At 41.1% G+C, this 19,394-nt stretch overlaps 1 protein-coding gene across 1 annotated transcript in view; it reads left to right on the top strand.

Annotated features, from left to right (window-relative positions):
- The window catches only part of adamts15b (ADAM metallopeptidase with thrombospondin type 1 motif, 15b), a 21,790-nt gene extending 7,688 nt beyond the window's left edge, over positions 1 to 14,102 (top strand). Inside the window, exons 3-8 of the mRNA XM_020620718.1 lie at positions 3,337 to 3,504; positions 6,243 to 6,526; positions 6,622 to 6,799; positions 7,833 to 8,008; positions 9,142 to 9,317; positions 10,434 to 14,102. Of these exons, the coding sequence (XP_020476374.1) occupies positions 3,337 to 3,504; positions 6,243 to 6,526; positions 6,622 to 6,799; positions 7,833 to 8,008; positions 9,142 to 9,317; positions 10,434 to 11,208 (1,757 nt within the window). The 3' untranslated portion in view covers positions 11,209 to 14,102. The remainder of the gene's footprint in view (positions 1 to 3,336; positions 3,505 to 6,242; positions 6,527 to 6,621; positions 6,800 to 7,832; positions 8,009 to 9,141; positions 9,318 to 10,433) is intronic.
- The last annotated feature ends 5,292 nt before the right edge of the window (positions 14,103 to 19,394 follow it).

Here is a 19,394-nt window from a genome sequence, read left to right as displayed (position 1 = left end):
GCTTAGCCCGAACGAGCGACGTGGGGACGTCCTCCCATGGGCCCACCACCTGCAGGAGGATCCGTAAGGGGCTGGTGCAAAGTGGATTGGGCAACAGTCTCATACAATGCGTTGCAAAAGCATTGACCATCCTTTGTATCTTTTTTGTTTTGTTGCAATACAACCTGAAATTAAAACAGATTATTATTAGGATTTTATGTAATGGACCTAACAAAACAGTCCAAATAGTTTAAGTGGAATAAAAAAAAAACCTTGTTTAAAAAACAAATAATAATAATAATAAATGAAAAGCTATGAGTGCACAAGTGTTCACCCCACTAAATAAGAGCTGGTCCTACCAGTTAACTTCTGGAGTCATATAATTAGTTAATGAAAGTTCACCTGTGTGCAATCCAAGTGTCACATGATCTATCACATGATGTCAGTATTCTGTAACCCATCCTGGATTATCTTCACCAGAGAAGAGCTACTAAACATCACAGAACTCACTCTGCATTTTTGATAATGCAAAAAGCTGTGTGGACATTGTGGTTGGAGGGGCAGTAGCCCTCTATGGGACCTGGAGAAAACGCCAGCGAGGGAAGAGAGCGGGGATCCTGGTTAAATTAAGACAGAGAGGGACCCAGGCGCCACTCTTGCCTATCTATCAAGTGAATCTCCGCTCTCTAGCCAACAAAATAGATGAACTCCTTCTTGTCAACTCTGACTTGTCATGCTCTGTTGCTCACGTAGACTTGGCTCAGCGACTCCATCTTGGACAGTGTAGTACAAATACTGAGGTTCCAGGTATACAGAGCAGATTGCATAATGGAGTTATCTGGGAAAATGACAGGAGGTGGAATCAGCTTCTATATAAATGAAGGTTGGTGTAAAGATGTCAGAAAGAACTTACAACATGGACTTAGAGACTCTTTTCATCAGCTGAAAACCTTTTTTATTCTTGCAGAAAATGTTTGTTATTCATTCTGGTTGGAGAGTATATAAGACACTGCACACTACAGCAGCTGGGCAAACAGATAACTAGCATGGAATTGAAACAAATACCACCCATGAACTGCCCAAATACAGACAGCACATCAGCTGTCCCACCAGGGACAAAAACACAATGGACCACTGCTACACGGTAATAAAACACCTATCACTCTGTCCCTTGTGCAGCCTTCAGTCCATTTGATCGCTGCATTGCCCAACTCATCCCAACCTACAGGCAGAAACTTAAAGCTGCAAAGCTTGTGATCAAAACAGTGAAGAGATCAACTGAGCAGCCAAAGTCAGAACACATACAACAACAACAAGCCCTGGTCACAGTAAAACTCAAGCAGCTTCACTGTGCCAAAGAGGAGGCCCGCCGAAATGGGGACAGGATCCTGTACAGGCAGGCCAGGAACACACTGACAAGAGAGATCAGAGTAGCAAAGAGGAGCTACTTTGAAAAGCTGAAAAACCAGTGGTCAGCAAATGAATCTTTGTCTGTATGTAGAAGCCTACAAAACATCACTGCTACAGGAAACATTAAGATTTTGTGTACCATTTATCTATCTTATATTTCACCTTGTACTGTTTGGCTTTCATTGTGGACAGCAAAGTAAGAATTTCAGTGTACAGGGAAACATGTTTCCTTACTGTGCACATGACAATAAACACTTTGAGTCTTGAAACCATCCTTTGAAAGACTGGTGTCGGCCCACCTGAAGGACACCGTAGACCCCCTGCTAGACCCCCTGCAGTTCGCCTACCGGGCAAACAGGTCAGTGGATGATGCAGTGAACATGGCACTGCATTACATCTTGCAGCACCTCGACTCCCCAGGGACCTATGCATGGGCCCTCTTTGTGGACTTAAGCTCGGTGTTCAACACCATCATCCCAGACATCCTCCACTACAAACTGACCTGGCTCACTGTGCCTGCCCCCACCTGCCAGTGGATCACCAGCTTTCTGACAGACAGGAAGCAGCAGGTGAGGCTGGGGAAAACCACATCCAGCACCCGGACAATAAGCACAGGTGCCCCACCAAGGATGTGTGCTCTCCCCACTGATGTTTTCCCTCTATACCAACAGTCTCCCCTCAGAGGACCCCTCTGTTAAACTCCTGAAGTTTGCAGATGACACAATGGTCATCGGTCTCATCCGAGGTGGTGATGAGTCAGCATACAGACAAAATTGAACAGCTGGCCCTGTGGCTCAGTTGCAACAACTTGGAGCTGAACACGCTCAAAACAGTTGAGATGACAGTGGATTTCAGGAAGAACCCCCCCACCCTACCCTCCATCACCATACTCAGCAGCACTGTATTAGCAGTAAAGTCCTACAAGCCAGCCTGCCCTCCATGGAGGACCTGTACACCTCACGGGTCAAAAGGAGGACAGATAGGATCACTGCAGATCCCACATATCCTGGACACAAACTGTTTGAATTCCTCCCCTCAGAGATGCAAAAGAGTCACCAAAGATAACACTAAAGGAGCTTCAAAGATCCACAGCTGTGATGGGAGTATCTGTCCATTGGACCAGTTTTGACCCATAGACTCCACAAAGTAGGGCTTTATGGAGGAGTGGCCAGTAAAAAGCTGCTACAAAAAAAAAAAAAGAAAAAGAAAACATGTTTGGAGTTTGCAGACAAAATGTAGCAGATCCCCCAAACACATGGAAGAAGGTTCTCTGGTCAGATGGGACCAAAATGGAATTTTCTGGCCGTCAAAATCCAGCTGTGGCATGACTTGAAGACTGCTGTACAACAGTGTAACCCATCTAACTTGAAGGAGCTGGAGCAGTTTCGTGGCTCAATAAATTATTGACTTCGGGAGTGGTGAATATTTATGCATGCTCAAGATTTCAGTTTTGTTTTGTTTTTTTGTCTTAATTACTGTTTGTGTGACAATAAAAAATCACACAATCTAACTGTTAGGCATGTTGTGATAAAAGCCCACAAAGAATCTATTTTAATTTCAGGTTGTAATGTAACAAAACAGGAATAACACCAGTGGAAGTGTTTGCTCAAGGGGCATTTGTTGATTTCAGGGTATGAAATGATTTCCTTTGGGGTGAAATTCCTGTCAGGCCTGGTTTACAACATGGGCCTATGCCACACTGTATATTTCCAAGCACAGCTGCATTCATGTCTGCTATGACAGGAAGCTTCAAATCAGTCCAAGATGAATACTCTTTCTCTTTGTGTTAGCCGATTCATATTTCAGTTACAGTACCTCATCACAGAAGCTTCACTGTATATCCTCAGTAACTCTTACTAGCTGTTTGCTGTGTTTTACTGTAAGTTATGGTACAAGTGAATATAGAAGTATTTGACTCTAATGAAAACGAGACCTGTCTCCCTTCAGGCCATGTCTTCAACATGCCCCATGACAATGTCAAAGCATGTGAGGAGGTGTTTGGGAAACTAAAGGACAACCACATGATGTCTCCTACTCTGATTCAGATCGACAGGATCCAGCCCTGGTCTGTGTGCAGCGCAGCCATCATTACTGAGTTCCTGGACAGAGGTCATGGTTAGTAAACACTTTCTGAATTATGTCTCTGAGTTCAGATGGACCACTAATCCTGTCCAGGCTTCATGCTCTTAGCTGGTATAATTTAATTGTAACCACAAAAAACAATTCAATTCAGTTTTATTTGTACAGCACCAAATCACAACAAAAGTCATCTCAGGACACTTTACAAACTAAGGTCTAGACCTTACTTCTATTATTATTATAGAGGTAAACCCAACAAATCCCCCTGAGCAGCACTTGGTGACAGTGGAGAGGAAAAACTCCCTTTAACAGAAGAAACCTCAGACAGACCCCGGCTCTTGGTGGGCGGCCTTCTGTCTCCACCGGTTGGGGTGAGTGGATAGAGGAGAGACAAAAGAAGAAAAGCAACAAGACACAATAAACAATCAAACACTGGTCAGGTTGATGTGGCCAGTGACTGCTCATCAGAAACATAGAGCTCCAGGGCCAGAAAGGTACAGGGAGAGAGAGAGGAGACACTAAGGGAGAGGGAGACACAAAGTTAGTGACATGTAATGGTGGCATATAGATGTATGGAGAGGAGAGAAACTCAGACCTTAGCTCTATTTTGTCACAGTTACTCATGACTAAATGGTTGTCTTTTTTTCATTAATGGAGATAATTTATCTGAAGCAGTGGAGCAGGACAATGCTTCAAACACAGCTCTTCCTGTCATGTCTATATCTACCTCCCCATCTGCACCCGTCTGCTCTCATATTCACAGATTATACACAAGTTAGAGCGTTGTCCTTTGCACATGTATTGCCCAGAATGCTTTACTGTTTGAGCAAGAGGTGGAAATAAGACTTTCAACAACTCATTCTTATGAATGAAGAATACGAATAAAAACTTTGTGTCTATGACTTAAGATTGGTTCTTAGGACTTCATTATATTATGATTTTGCTGTTTGATTCTTTTAGCTCCTACATGATATTTAGCTGATCTTTAGACAAATATATTTTACTCACACTTGGTCTTATTTGGTCATTTTTGTTGTTGAATATTTCACTTATATCACAATGTCAATTTACGGTTTTGGTTAGGTCTCACTGTTCTCACCAACCTCATTTGTAGGCACAGCAGGCAACTGTTTTTGTCAATATATAGATAGATAAACTACTTAGCAATTTCTAAGGGGAAATTGTTGAAATACTGTAGTTTAGACAAAGCAGAGAATGGCAAACAAACAGAGTAGTTGATGTTATCTGCCAGTGAGACAAGAGACATTGTTTCTGCGTACATATTGCTTTACTTTTGATGTCCTTTATTTTTAACATCCAAATATCCCGCATCAACTGCACTGAATGAGAATAGAAGTGCAGCCTCAGAAAAGTTGAAATCTGTAGTGAAAATGGCAGATACCAGATTCACACTAGTTTGAACAGACTGCAGTGCATCAACAAGAAATGCAGAAACATGGAAGAAACAGAACAATGAAATCCAAAAAAGTATTTTCCTTGAATTGTAAAAGATGGTGATGATGTATGTACAGTATCCACATTCAATATCACATTCATAAGTATATTAATATGTCATTTTATTTTCGCAGTAGCTCCTTCATGCCAAGTCTTTCTCTGTCAGTGTACACTCCCATAAATGATTGTAAGTGGTTTCTGTGTAATAATTAAATACCAAGTTATTACTGTACCTCCCTTTGACCAGGCAACTCTCATTTGCTAGATTGAACACTGCAAGGGTAACACTACTGTCTTTTCTATGAGTCATTTGCTTAATCTAAACACTATCAGGTGCCTGCACATGTAGTGCTATCTCTGCTTTTATACAGACTGCAGACGTGTTTATTTGAACATAAACATAATACAATAAAGAGTACAAAAATAACTGTCTGCAGTCTGAACATCGTTGCAATGCATAACATTTCTACAGAGCAAAGGTGATTTTGAGACATAATATCATAATATGAAAAGATACAGTATAAATATATATACATATATACACTGTATGTTCCTCACACTACAAAATAAAAAATATTCATGTTTCCTTTGTAGCTCACTAATATTATTTTCATATGTATAGATTGTGCACAGTGTATATGAAGAAAGATTATGTCTCCAATAAATGGATGGATCCATAAAATGAATTGTGACTGTATTAACAAAGATTGTTAAGGAGTGTAGGAGGTTAGCCAAAAGTTTGGGAAACATTTTCACAATGATTTTGTTATTTGACCTCAAAGCTGAAATGGCCTAATTGATTTTTTTGTCCAAATGCAACAAGCTGAAAACTAAACACTGACACCTGATTAAAGTGAAATGTGACATGCATTATCAATCAATAGTTTCAACACAGCAGTGGGCACAGAGCAGCACTATTAGTATTAGTAGTATTCATTCAAGTCACTTTTTCTGCATGTTTTGGTCTGCACTAACTTTTGTGGAAAGCATGTGGCTCAAAATCTACTAAATTCTCACTGGCTACAGTTACTATCTTAGTCTGGCTGCTGTCAGGTCAACTACAGTATGTTTACTAGAGCTTTTACACTGAAAGCTCCAAACATCTGCCTGCTGCTGCTAGTAACAGTAAGGTTTTTAATGTTTAAAAGTGTTGATCAGCAGCAAACTAAGGGCACAGAATGCTAATAATGGTGACTTCATATAAAAGAATATTTGAACACTTCACGTTTTCAGTCAATAGATCACCTCAATTTAATAATCATATAAGGCGATGCAGCTGCAGTCTGATTGATTGCAGTGCTGTTGATTTGTTTCTGTAGGAGACTGTCTGCTGGACCAGCCTCAGAAGCAGCTGTCTCTCCCAGACAGTTTGCCTGGCTCCAGCTACAGCCTGCACCGTCAATGTGAGCTAGCTTTTGGCCACGACTCTAAGCCCTGCCCATACATGCATCCCTGCTCCAAACTGTGGTGCACTGGGAAGGCCCATGGACATCTGGTCTGTCAAACCCGACACTTTCCCTGGGCGGACGGCACCAACTGTAGCAACAGCAAGGTCTGCTACCGAGGAGCCTGCAGTCATCAGAACAGCACCAGGCACATTACGGTTAGTGTTGAAAAATCAGTCCTTCTTGGTAATTTTTGACAAATATAATTGATGTACCTGATACCTGTTTTTTCTGTTGTTGTTGTTAATGTCAGGTGAATGGCCGGTGGGGGAAGTGGGGTGCATTTGGAGACTGTTCTCGAAGCTGTGGAGGAGGAGTTCAGCTGGCCAAGAGAGAGTGTGACAACCCTGTCCCAGAGAATGGAGGCAAATATTGCTATGGCCTTCGTGTCAAATATCGCTCTTGTAACAACAACCCTTGTCCTGAAACAGGTACACTAGTCTCTGTTTGGGTACATTCACACATAATGGCTGTAAACATCTGTTCACTGAACCTCTCCCCAATACAGCAAGCATAGCTTATCAGCCATACTGTCAACACACACCATGTCGATCGAGCTTTAGCTTTTTCTAAATGTTGAAGCAGTGTTCATAGTAAGAACACTATTTATTTATAGCTACAGTTTGGGTGTTGGTGTCTTTTTTATTTTTTAGCTTTTTCAAAACGAAAAACAAGGAAACAAATTTTATGTAATGGATTAAACACTGTGTTTATCTGCTCTAATGTAAGCTTTGAGACTGTCCTATAAAAAGGCCTTTATATGTCCTTTGTGCCAGCAGTTATGTATTATAGTTTGGCATATAGTAGTGGTGCTTGATTCCAATGTGTAATGTGTGTTTTTCACTTTGTTTCTAAACCAAACCAAATAGGCAAAAAGAACATAACAAATTGTCACGGTGTCCTAACGATAATTATGACAGTTTCCATGATGATTAGGTCCCGGTATACTTGCCATCATAACTGTGTTCATGGCTGTTTCCAGGATGATAAAGCAGAAACTTCTGGTACAACTTCACCCACTGCCAACATGCATAGATGAAGAAAAATAACCAGAAAAGGTCAGAACTCCAGCAACACTTGGAGTGTATTAGGTTTTTTCTATACACTGCAAATGTTTCTGGAGTTTTGACCTTTTCTGTTGAATGCTGACCAAACTCCTTAAAGCTTGTCAGGGTGATGGGCATTGTTGGAATTCCACCTGCCATTGTAGATGTGCTATTTCAGCAGATGCTCCTAAGGTCATATGAGAGGGAAGGGATAAATACCAATGTGGGTCTTATACAGTAGGTCAGAGGACTTATTAGCATGTCCGGCTAACTACGACTAATTACAACCTACAGTGGTAACCTAACACAGTATTACTTAATGTGATGTAACGTGATGTAAAACTTCAATCACACTATATAAAGTTAACTGTGCTACAGTAATGGCCAATCTACTCTAATGATGTTTTTAAATCTCCAGGTAAGAGTTTTCGTGAGGAGCAGTGTGAGGCGTTCAATGGCTTAAACCTGAACACAAACAGGCTGGGCTCCTCTGTGGTATGGGTTCCCAAATATTCAGGCATCTCTCCAAAGGACAAATGCAAGCTCATCTGCCGTGCTAACGGGACTGGGTACTTCTATGTCCTTGCTCCAAAAGTACGTATCTAACATGTTGCTTTTACTTAACCACTCCTTCTCTCAAATGTACAGTTCCATCTGTCATGTAAACCAGAGACAAGACCACTGGATAGGCTCCCGATGCACAAGGCAACTTTACTGAGGCATACCAGCAACAAAACACAACCCCTGAGGGCTAAAAGGAATGATAACACACTGGCACGAGAATGTCACACTGCTAGGAATAATCACACACGCTGGCCCTCCAGGCTGGGAGGCTGATAAGCACAGCTGATGCTGATTAGGAACTGGTGCGAGGCCTGGTGAATCCTTAGTACTCAGGACTGGAGGAGTGGCGTGTGGTGGGAGCCGTCTTCCCTGTTCTCTTTCTCTAATCACTAGAATAGTTGAACTATTTTGAGAACATACATAAAGTTTATTAGACAAATTTATGGACATAAGGTATGTAGCAGAGAAACTTCAGTGAGTTCTCAAAATGTCTGGACAAATGATATATTGACTCCTTTCAAATTACCAGTCAAACTTAATTATAAACCATCTGATCTGAGCCTGATAATTGCTGGGTAGTAGATGGCACATAGAACATCTCTGTTAGCATTCTGCATGCTGCTCTGAAAAACATAACCTGCCACACTTCGACTTGCCTAAAAACCCCAGGCACTGTGTTAATGGGTATTAACTGTAAAACCTGCTAATAGAATTTGAACTCCCTGTAACTGAACACCTTATCATGAGTCAAAACCTCATGGGAGGTGAGACTGAAACATTTAGCTAGAAATACTGAGCAGCTCTATGTTCACTAAGGTTTTCAGGTCTGGGATTTTGAATGTAACTGATTGCCCAGTATGATCTCACCCTTATCAACAATCCAAGAAGTTCTTCAACAGCACTGCAAATCAGTGGCAAAGTGTTTGTGGCAGGAGATGGAGTGGCTGCTGCTGCATGGGTAGAGTGGTGAGAAAGGGAACTGTGCAGCCTCAGTATCACTTCGCAGCTGTACGTTGTCAGCAGCTGTTAAGGCACCCAGCAAAGAAACAAGCTTGCAGCAGCAATACATTCCAATAACCTTTCTTTCAGGTTGTTTTTACATCCATATTACCCAATGACATCAGCCCAGCATGGTTTAATTTCTAAAACCTCAAACTCTGCAGGTTGTGGATGGGACCCCCTGCTCTCCTGACACTTCAGACATATGTGTTCAGGGAAAATGCATCAAGGCAGGCTGCGATGGCAAGCTGGATTCTAACAAGAGGTTTGACAAGTGTGGTGTGTGTGGCGGCGACAACCAGGGCTGTAAGAAGGTCTCGGGGTTGTTCACCAAACCTTTGTAAGTACTATGTCAGCATATTCTATATGACTCTTTGGTGTTACAGCTAAGGTGCATGTAGAGGTCAACAGTAGTTTATTATTAAGTATCAGCTTTTTTGTTACATAAAGGCTACGTAGCAAATCTGGAGTCCAGATAATGAAATCAAATTGGAAGTGTTGGTCAGATTTATTTAAAAAAACACTCAAGCATTTTGAGTTTGCTTTCACAAGAAGCATCTGCTGATGTGAACTATGCAAAAAACTGATCTCAGAAGACTTAGGATCAAGAATGTTTAATTTGCATAAAGCTGGAAAGAATTCAAAAGAACTCCTAAACTATATTTATCAGTCTACAGTTAACTGTCTATAAATGAAGACTGTTTAATAAACTCCCAGCCAACTCCAAACGGCCAAAAGAATAATTGCACCTGGTTAATGCCTATGTTCACTCTCGCCAATGTCTTTATAGCCCTTGCCGTGTCCACATAGTACCTCTGTAGCTGCAATTCTAAATAAATTATCATGTGGCATTCAAAACAATAAGGAGAAATGATCACAGGAAATTTTAGGAGACTGCATCTGACTCTAGAACCCAGAGTCCAAGGCATCTTCAGACCAGCTTAGCATAAAGATGGGAAGAAGAGAGACTATGTCAGACAATTTTACAGTTGACTGAAGAAAAACAATAAACTTATGTTCCCAAAATGTTACGTTGTCAGAGACTGTCATGCAGAATATCTTTCTTCTTTGTTGTGTCTGCCACCAAACCATCCTGGATTTGGTGAGAAATTATCTTCATTGCCTTATTGCACAAAATGTTACTGTTTGAAGGGTGAACACTGCAAGACAGTCTTTAGTCATAACTAATGCAAAAGCTGTTCTGAGATACACAGAGGCTACCAATCACCTTGACCATGGTTTGATGTTTATTTTAATGATTCAAAGTTATGATGTCCACTTTTTTTGTCTTGACACAATAGTGCAGCTGTGTAGCAACACGCTGTTACCTCCTGTCTTCTGAATTAGTCTGTAAAATGCTTCATGTAATACTTTTTAAATTAAGAAGTTGCATCATCACTACAAAAACAACTGGCTAGCACCATTCATTTTCTACATCTCCACTCTGCCCCTTCAGTCATGGCTACAACTTTGTGGTGATGCTGCCAGTTGGAGCCTCCAATGTTGACATCCGTCAGCGCGGCTATCGAGGAATGGTCAGTGATGAGAACTACTTAGCAGTGAAGAACCGGCATGGCAAGTACCTCCTGAATGGCAACTATGTGGTGTCAGCTGCAGAGCGTGACCTGCTGGTGAAAGGCAGCCTGCTGCGCTACAGCGGGACCTCCACATCTGTGGAGATTCTGCAGGCCATCAGACCCCTGCAGGAGCCTCTGACTGTGGAGGTACTTTCTGTGGGGAAGATGACCCCGCCCAGAGTGCGCTATTCTTACTACATTTCCAAGGAGAGCAAAGAAGAGAAGACTCTGCGTAAAGAGGAAAAAGGGCACAAAATGCAGAACAGCGTCTTAGTGGATAACAAAGTAGAAGCTAAGAAGCAGGTGACAGGTAAAAGTCCAGTCAGTTACTGGGTGACAGGAAGCTGGGATTCATGCACAGTGACTTGTGGTAATGGTCTCCAGAAGAGGCTGGTACAGTGCCAGAGCATGGACGGGCATCCTGCAGCAGATTGTGACATTGCTGACAGGCCTGTAGTACTAAGAGCATGTGGGGATCCATGTCCCATCTGGGATGTAGGTGCCTGGTCCCAGTGCTCCAAGTCCTGTGGACGGGGCTTTAAAAGACGGTCAGTGCGTTGCATAACCGTGAACGGTTTGAATCTACCCAGAGACCACTGCTCCGGAAAAAGGAAGCCTCAGGAACTGGACCTCTGCAACCTAAAGCCATGTTAGAGCAGAACAGACAAAGCCTGGGGACCTTAGCCCAAATCAGCATGACAATTATACGATGGCTGTGTTGGCTGAAAATAGTGTCAAATGCAGTCTGTGTCTGCAGGGGTGTACAGAAGAAAGTCAATATAGGCAGGCTGCACCTCCACTGTTTGAAAAGATCTGTTTTGTAAAAAGAAACTAGGGAAAGCTGTCCTCATAAACTGTCAGAACATCTGTGGTTAGCCTACCTCTACCAAGACTGATGACAAATGCCTGTGCAAACTGCAGAGGGAGAGATGTAGACAGTGGCCACTCACATCTGCACACAAACATAATCACTTGGTATATTTACATGCATATGAGATTCCAAGGAAAAGGTGGATGGAGGCTTGTGTGATTTAACTTCAACACTCACAGTGAGCTGTTATCAGGAGCAGATGTCTCCTCTGTGAACTGACTTTTTTTTTCATTTCACAGAGGAACTTATCAAACTGTGAAACACAGTACTGTATCTGCCACATTCAAGACCTGCCTGGTTTGTGCATTTTCTGCATCTTAGCTTGTTTCTTAGTTCAGTGCTATTGGCTGCTGTCTGATGAAGGAAAAACTGCTATTCATAGTCAATTCATCTTAACAAAGAACATTATGAGCTTTATATTCTTCCAAAAATGAAAAACACTCAATATTATATCATATGCACTTGACACAGGCTTTATCAAATCGATCAATATAAAAAGATTCCCTGAATTTTACCTGCAACCAAAAATCAGAAAAATATTTTGATAAGTGGAAAATTAGCTTAGTCAGAGCAATGTCGTCAGCTTGTTCTCCACTGTAGGCTGTTTGTATGGTGCAGTCCGAGTGCATTTGTGTCTGTTCTGTGTTGCCAAAGAGTTATGACCTTCCACAAAGACTTAGTACTGTGAGAGACACCTCTTTCCAGGAGCTGGACAGAAGCATAGACTGACAGGAACTATCGCTGTACAGTTACAGTATGTCACCACCTTAAAATTATCTTCGGAATGTTTAACACTCACCTCCTGGGTGCTTAAAAGGTGGCTGTAAAAGTTGAACCACTCAATTAGTCAGTCAACAGAGAATTGATCAAATAATAACAAACAGTGACAATAGATGAACTCAGTGCTGGGAGAACCTTTCAGACTTCATCAGTGTGTGACCGGTCAGCTTGAGTGGGGAGAGGTGCTTCTGTTAGACAAGAAAATGTTTCTAAACTGAAATTGTTCCTTCAGTTTTTTTACTCAAGCTCATGTATTACAATAAAATGTTGACACCAGTCTCTTATAAGCAACATTTAAAGCTGCAGAAGGCAAAAAGCAGCAAACTGTTAGACTATGTAGTAATAATAGAAATGACTTTTAAAAAACCTGGAAAGTTGTTCCATGATTCGAGGAGCCAGTACAGCAATTGTTTGATCACCCTTCATTTTTAACCCAGACTCTGGTGCTATATGTTCATTTATACTCCTGCTGGCTATGCCATGGACCCACAGATAACAAAGCATAACAATAATCTAGCCACTAATATAACTAAATTAATACACTGTTTTCACGTCATGCTGTCACCATCCTCAGATCTCCAAGAATACAGGAAGTGAGTGTTTTGACAAAGTTTCTATTCAATTGTTGGCTGGTTTTCTTTCTGTACTTCTACTCTATGGCTGCTTCAACACCTCTAGCCCTTAATTATAAGACCTTAGTATATGTACATTGAGTCCAGACATTTGCCAAGATCATGTCAGCCTTTGTTTAGGACTACTATACTGTAGGTCCGAACCATCAAACTTGCCTTGGTGATCCACTGACTCTCTGCAGTGAACTGTAAAGTAAAACCTAGAGGATGTACAAACAGCAACAAATTAAATGAAAAGCATACCATAAAATACAATCACCAAACATCTATAGGTGTACTTCCTGGCATTGCATTTGTCCTTTTGAAAGGATTGTTTTCATTTCACTGGATAGCTGCATGTCCAACACAGCTGAAAATATGTGGAGTTTAATAGAAAGTGCTTTACTGCCAGCTGTCAGTCTTAAAAATAGTTGGCCCATATTTGGGGTCAAACTGTAAGATCTGAAATGCAAGAGCATCTGTCTGGAGTATTTTAGGAGGCTACTGTATTCAACAATTGGGCAGAAATACTAAGAGACCAAGTTTGCCACTTCAGCAGAGCAAAATTTTAAAATCTACTCCATGTATTGAAAGGCATGTCCAGCCTGTTTTGGTTCAGAGGAACAAATTATACCATCTGAAAGATGGCTTTTTCACATCATGTACAGATAACATTATTTTTTATCAACTGTCTTTTGTATTGTATACTATGTATACATTCATCTAGCTGTATAGAATAAAGTATATATGCTGTATATATGAGATTATAACCATATGCTGACCATAGGCTTCAGGTTTTGAGGTATTATTCAGGTGCTATATATTAAAGCAAAAAGGAAATATTACTTTACAGATATCTGTTGTTTCTTGATCATCTCCCTTTGTTCTTGCAATATCTGTTACATCAGATTTTTGCTGTGCCTGCAGTCTTCCGTCACATGAGATGAGACAGTCTTGAAAGCTCAGCTCTTCTCCAGCTAAACCATGACCCCAGCTGAAAACACATTCATTCATCCACTTTGGCATTTTGTTGATTTAAGCTTCATTGTCCCAGTTGTACTGTAATAGCACACCCAGCATGACCAGTGCCTGCCCAGTAAGCCTGGAGCACTGTTGAACCGACATCATTCACACTTAGTACCAAGGACCACTGAACCCAAGGACCCATGTGAGAGTTTAAAGGTACACACTAAAACAATGTGCATGCTAAAATCAGGGTTTTGGGATAGAGGGTGTGTAAGCTTTCACTCGTTTTCCAAACTTGATGAGCCCCTTTCAGAGCCACAGAAAAGGTGGCAATTTATTTATTTATTATTTATTGTTACTGAAGCTGCTATGGATAATTATCCAAAACATGCTTGTCAATCAGAACCACAAACTGAAAAGAGAATCTAATTTCTACTAATTGAAATTCTGTAGATTTGCATAAATGAAATAGTATATGTGCTTCTACACCCACAGGAAGCAACATTTTAAATGAAAACACAAAAAGCAGTTACTCATCAATGTTAGATATTTTTATTTTGGTGTTCCTTTGGTGTCTTCTGGTTTAAAGCAGTACAGACAGGCTGGTTTAGTAAATATAAAAATGGGCAATTTAATGATGTCACATCTTATGACTCCAGTAAAACATCTTGATGTGATGGGTTTAAATGATTAGCTTGAACATCTGTGGACAAGGCTGGAGAGATGAAGTTACCTGATGAAATGCTGGATAAAATGCCTGTAGGTGTAGGTGTGAATGCTTGTCTGCTTCTGTGTCTGTCTTGTGATAGACTGGCGACCTGTCCCAAGTATGCACTGCCTCTCGCCCAGTGTCAGCTGGGGCTTCTACAGGATTAGCCGTACAGATAACAGACTACCGAGCCTTAGCAGCCATAGCTTTCTAGTTCCTAGTGGTTTTTTTTGTTTGTTTGTTTGTTTTTTGTTTTGTTTCTGCTCAGCCCTGATACCTCCTCTTGTCTCACTGGTCCACAAAGCCTGATTTTGACCCAGAAATGGTCTTATGAACTGTTTTCTGATTCTGACCTGACCGTGAACAATGCATTTGAGATTAAGCCTAAATTGTTACAGAAGCCAGCTGTTAAACCTGTAGCTGTCAGCCTGGGGACTAGTTGACGCCCCTGGAACAAACCAGGCACTAGGTATTCACACAGTCATTCATGCTGTAGAAAGGTTCAACAAGCAGCATTTTATCATAAATATCTGTCTCCATTTTGTTCACCAGTTAGTCTCATGCTGTGTTTCTCGGTTTGCTGCTTAGCAGATAGTGGACTAATCAGAGCTTTAGCATTTAACTTAGCTGCTTGTTGCATCTTGAAATGAGGTTGGTGAGACTGAACAAAAGCTTTCATTTCAGCTATTCAGTTCACTGGGAAAGTGTCCTGACTGGTAGTGTATGTCTGTATCTTCTTACTACTATTTTGTTACTTTCCTTCATAATGATGGGTATAACAGGTTACAGTAGGTTCACAGTCATGATTCACATGATGTAATAAGACAATAATAGAAGCAATTTGAGATATTTGGGGTAGCTCATGGAGAGACATGAGAAATATATTCCTGTGTGACACTGCATTAAAAAACATATTTGATTTTAATGTGTCTGGAAATGAGATCAAACAGTTAAGTCAGCCATTACAGTTCTGTTCCACTGGCCTACACAGCTCCTCAGCCCATTTCATCTCCTTACACCATCCTGCATTACACAGTAAAGGAACAAAAACCTGTAGCATCTGTCATCACAGTTTAAGTCTTTAATGGACCTGGGCTTGCTACTGCCTGTAGAATCCTGAGTGGATCAGGGCTTTTACTAAATGTGAGATATGACCCATTGTTCTCTTGGATGCAGTTTCACCTCACAGTGGTCTGCTGCTGCAGAGCCATGACCAGAGAGAGCTCTTGTCCGGAAATCACATTATCTGATTTGCACATCAACAACACAGCAGTTAACACCATTCTCTGCCAAGACTGGAATGGATTTTGATTTAGCCCCCACCACCTCCTTTCTTCAGCCAGGGGCCTGTCCACCTATTCAGACCCTGCTCACATGAATAATGAGCATGAAGAGTTCATGTTTCTCAGTCCATGGGAAATGCTCAGGCTTTAAGTTGGCCTTTCCTTACACTGACTGAACTGCAAAGTCAGAATGACCACCATTGCAGAATTAAATGCATGCGGAAAGCTGTAAACAATTGGCTGTAGCATTCATTTGCCAAGGCATCGAAACATGCATCAAAGATCACCACTTGTTTAACAGAGTTAAATACAGAAAGTCTTGATCTGGTTTTATCAGCAGTTGTTCACTGATTAATGTCTTAAAACTTATTTTCTTTAATACCAGATTTTCCAGAACTATCAGAAATACATAACTCACTCACAGCCATATCTTAAATTCATCCTCAGCAAGTAAATTTTATTAATGCCTAGCCTTTTCTGACCTCAAGCTTTGCTGTTCATTGAACATCTTAGGCTTAAAAATACTTTATGCCGTGAAGTTTATATTAACTTCTCTCTAATATCTAAAAGTCCCTCCTTGACCAAAGTAAAAATACCTGCTGAGCAGTTTACTGATTATATGAAAGGGCAGTAGGCTCCTTGATGAATTTCAGTCAGGTAGTAGTGCTGAGAAATTGATTTCTACAATCCCTAATTAGGGTTTAGTACTGAAACCCAGTGCCATATTGGTTCCTGTACAATCAATATCTACCATTCCGACTCAGTGCAGATTTCAGTGCCTCATTTTGGTGCCACTTAAATGCCTCTTGATTGAAAATGTTTCCCTCTGGTGCGGTGAAACAGACAATACAAGCAACAGAAGCATCACTGCATGTCACGTGCAGAGGCTATCAGTACACTTTGTGTTCCATTTACCTCAGAGCTTGGACGTCGGAGCTAGGAATAACATCACACTTGAGTTAACTGCGTTCCACTTTCACTTAGACATAATACCAGTTGAGCTATGTTAGCCGTACCAGGTTATAACAACGCATTAAGGTATTTTGCACATACAAACACAGTAGCAACATGTTCATTGATAGATGTTATGCACTGGGTAAAAGTAATTTCTGTGTGGCTGCCAACAACTGTCCCCAGTTCATTTATTGAGTACCTCAGGGCTCAGGCCTTGGCCTGTTAATTTACTCTATTTTCCCATTTAGGTTCTCTTTCCACTTGTATTAAAACTCAATTTAGAAACTCAAGTGTTATCTTATGTAATGTTTGTTGTTAAAGCTTGTTTCCTTCCATTTTGTAATATATGTAAAAACAGCTAACAAAATCCATGGATGACTTGCATGGATATACAAGACAAAAGTTTTATTGCCTTCATAGGCAATAAGACATTTATATTCATTAAAACTGTATCAGACTAGATTAAATGTAAAATGGGTTAATGGTCTAACAGCTAATGATTTACTCATCATTTGTGTTAGAATAACCATATGTTTCAGGAGATTAAGTGAATTTGTATTCCGCCTGGAGTGATGCCTTGATATCTGCTTGTGATTTATCTCATTGTTTATCTCAACCTTAGATGATACACCAAGCCTTGCAGCTGGGGTTTCAGAGTCAACACAAAGAGTTTAAGCTTGTTTCAGTGGTGCCTGTGTCGTCATATGTAAATCTTGGCTCAGGCCAGACAGGAGTCATTCCTCTTGAGGAAGAGAGGTTGTGGTTTGAATCAATAAATTCAAAGGATCAGGGCTCTGAGCTACAGTACTTTACTTGCAATGCTTTCTCCCCATACTTTAGTTTTAAATTGAAGGACTGAATATTTTAATGATAATAATAATAACACTTTATTTATATAGCACTTTACAACTTGAAAGGGGCACAAAGTGCTTCACAGCAAAACGTATGTACGTAAAAACCTAAAATAGATTAAAACACACACTTTAAAACAGAGGGGAAACTGCATGTTGAAATATAAATAACATAGAACAAGTTAAAAATATCTCCGTGAAATGAGTTCAGTACCGAAGGCCTGCCTAAAGAGATGTGTTTTTAAAGTTACTTTGAATGAGGCCAGCTCAGTTATGGACCATAGTTCTGGTGATAGAGAGTTCCAGAGCTTGGGGCCACACATGGAGAAAGAGCAATTGCCCCATTTTTTGTATCGAGATCGCGAGACAGTCAAAGAGAGATGCTCTGAAGAGCGTAGAGCTCTATGTGGGGCATAGACAGAAACGAGATCTGACACATATGAGGGGGTGAGGCCGTTAATCGACTTGAAATTGAGAGAGAGGTCAGAAACAAGATATTACACATGAGCCTATTTACAATGCATTTCACCCCCAGGAGCTGAAATATTGCACCACAGAAGATTATTGCATAGTCCCTCATAATTTCACCTATCTTATCACTGTAGTGATGTGATGTACAGTCTGATGGCTGTGGGAAGGGATGACCTGCGGTAACGCTCCTTCTTACACTGGGGATGTAACACTCTCATGCTAAAAGAACTGTTCAGAGCCACCACTGTGTGGTGCGGGGGATGGGAGGGGTTATGCATGATGGATGTTAGTTTTACCAACATCCTTCTGTCCGCCACCTCCTCGATGAAATCCAGAGAGCAGTCCAGGACAGAACCAGCTCTCTTAACCAGAGGTAACCTGAGGTAAGAGGGGCTGCCATTGAGGAGAAATTGCCGATAGCAACAGAAAAGGTCCTATTGGTCAGGAAAGAGGTGAACCAATATAGTACTGCGCCTTTCAGGCCAACACGGTGTTCCAAACAGGATAGCAAAACTGCATGATCAACGGTAGCGAAGGCTGCCGAAAGATCTAAAAGAGCTAAAATAACGGGCCACTTGGCATCAAGGGCCATGGTAATGCCATTGTGGACTCTTAGCAGTGCAGATTTTGTGCTGTGGCGAGGCTTAAAACCAGATTGAAACTCATCTGCGAGATCCAGATGGTCCAAATGAGGCTGTAATTGAGTAAGGACAATTTTTTCCATAACCTTGGACAAAAAAGGCAGAAGGGAAATTGGGAGGGAACTGGACAACTGGGAGGGGTCAAGATTAGGTTTTTTTAAGAGTGGTCTCACTACAGCATGCTTAAGGGTAGTCGGAACCAAGCCCCGCTCAAGACAACAGTTAATAAATATGACCAGAGAGGGACCAATCATGTCGATAGTCTCCTTGATTATCCTGGCAGGGACTGGATCAAGGAGGGAGGAGGCAGACTTTAACTGTAGGACAAATTTCTTGAGTTGGGGCAGAGAGATCGGGGTAAAGGTCTCTAAAGTATCCAATACATGAGAAACAGGTGATGCAGGGGATGTAACCTTGGGAATATTTTGTCTAATAGCCCTGATTCTATCAGTGAAATAACTCTGAAATTCATTACATATCAGAACCGATCCTACAGTGGGCAGGGTAACACCTGGATTGATAACCAGATTGATGGTATTAAAAAGAACTCTAGGAAGGTGGCTGCTATTTGAAATGATATTAGACATATATTGAGTTTTAGCAACTTTAATGGATTTCTGATAGGAGACTAAACTGTCTCTGAATATGTACAGGGAGACTTGCAGGCCGTCCTTCCTCCATTTACGTTCAGCCTGTCTGCAGC

Source organism: Monopterus albus, unplaced genomic scaffold, assembly GCF_001952655.1.
Source record: "Monopterus albus unplaced genomic scaffold, M_albus_1.0 scaffold246.1, whole genome shotgun sequence".
Taxonomy (NCBI): Eukaryota; Metazoa; Chordata; class Actinopteri; order Synbranchiformes; family Synbranchidae; genus Monopterus; species Monopterus albus.
Note: the sequence above shows the minus strand (reverse complement) of the source record. Positions and strands in the feature narration are given on the sequence as shown.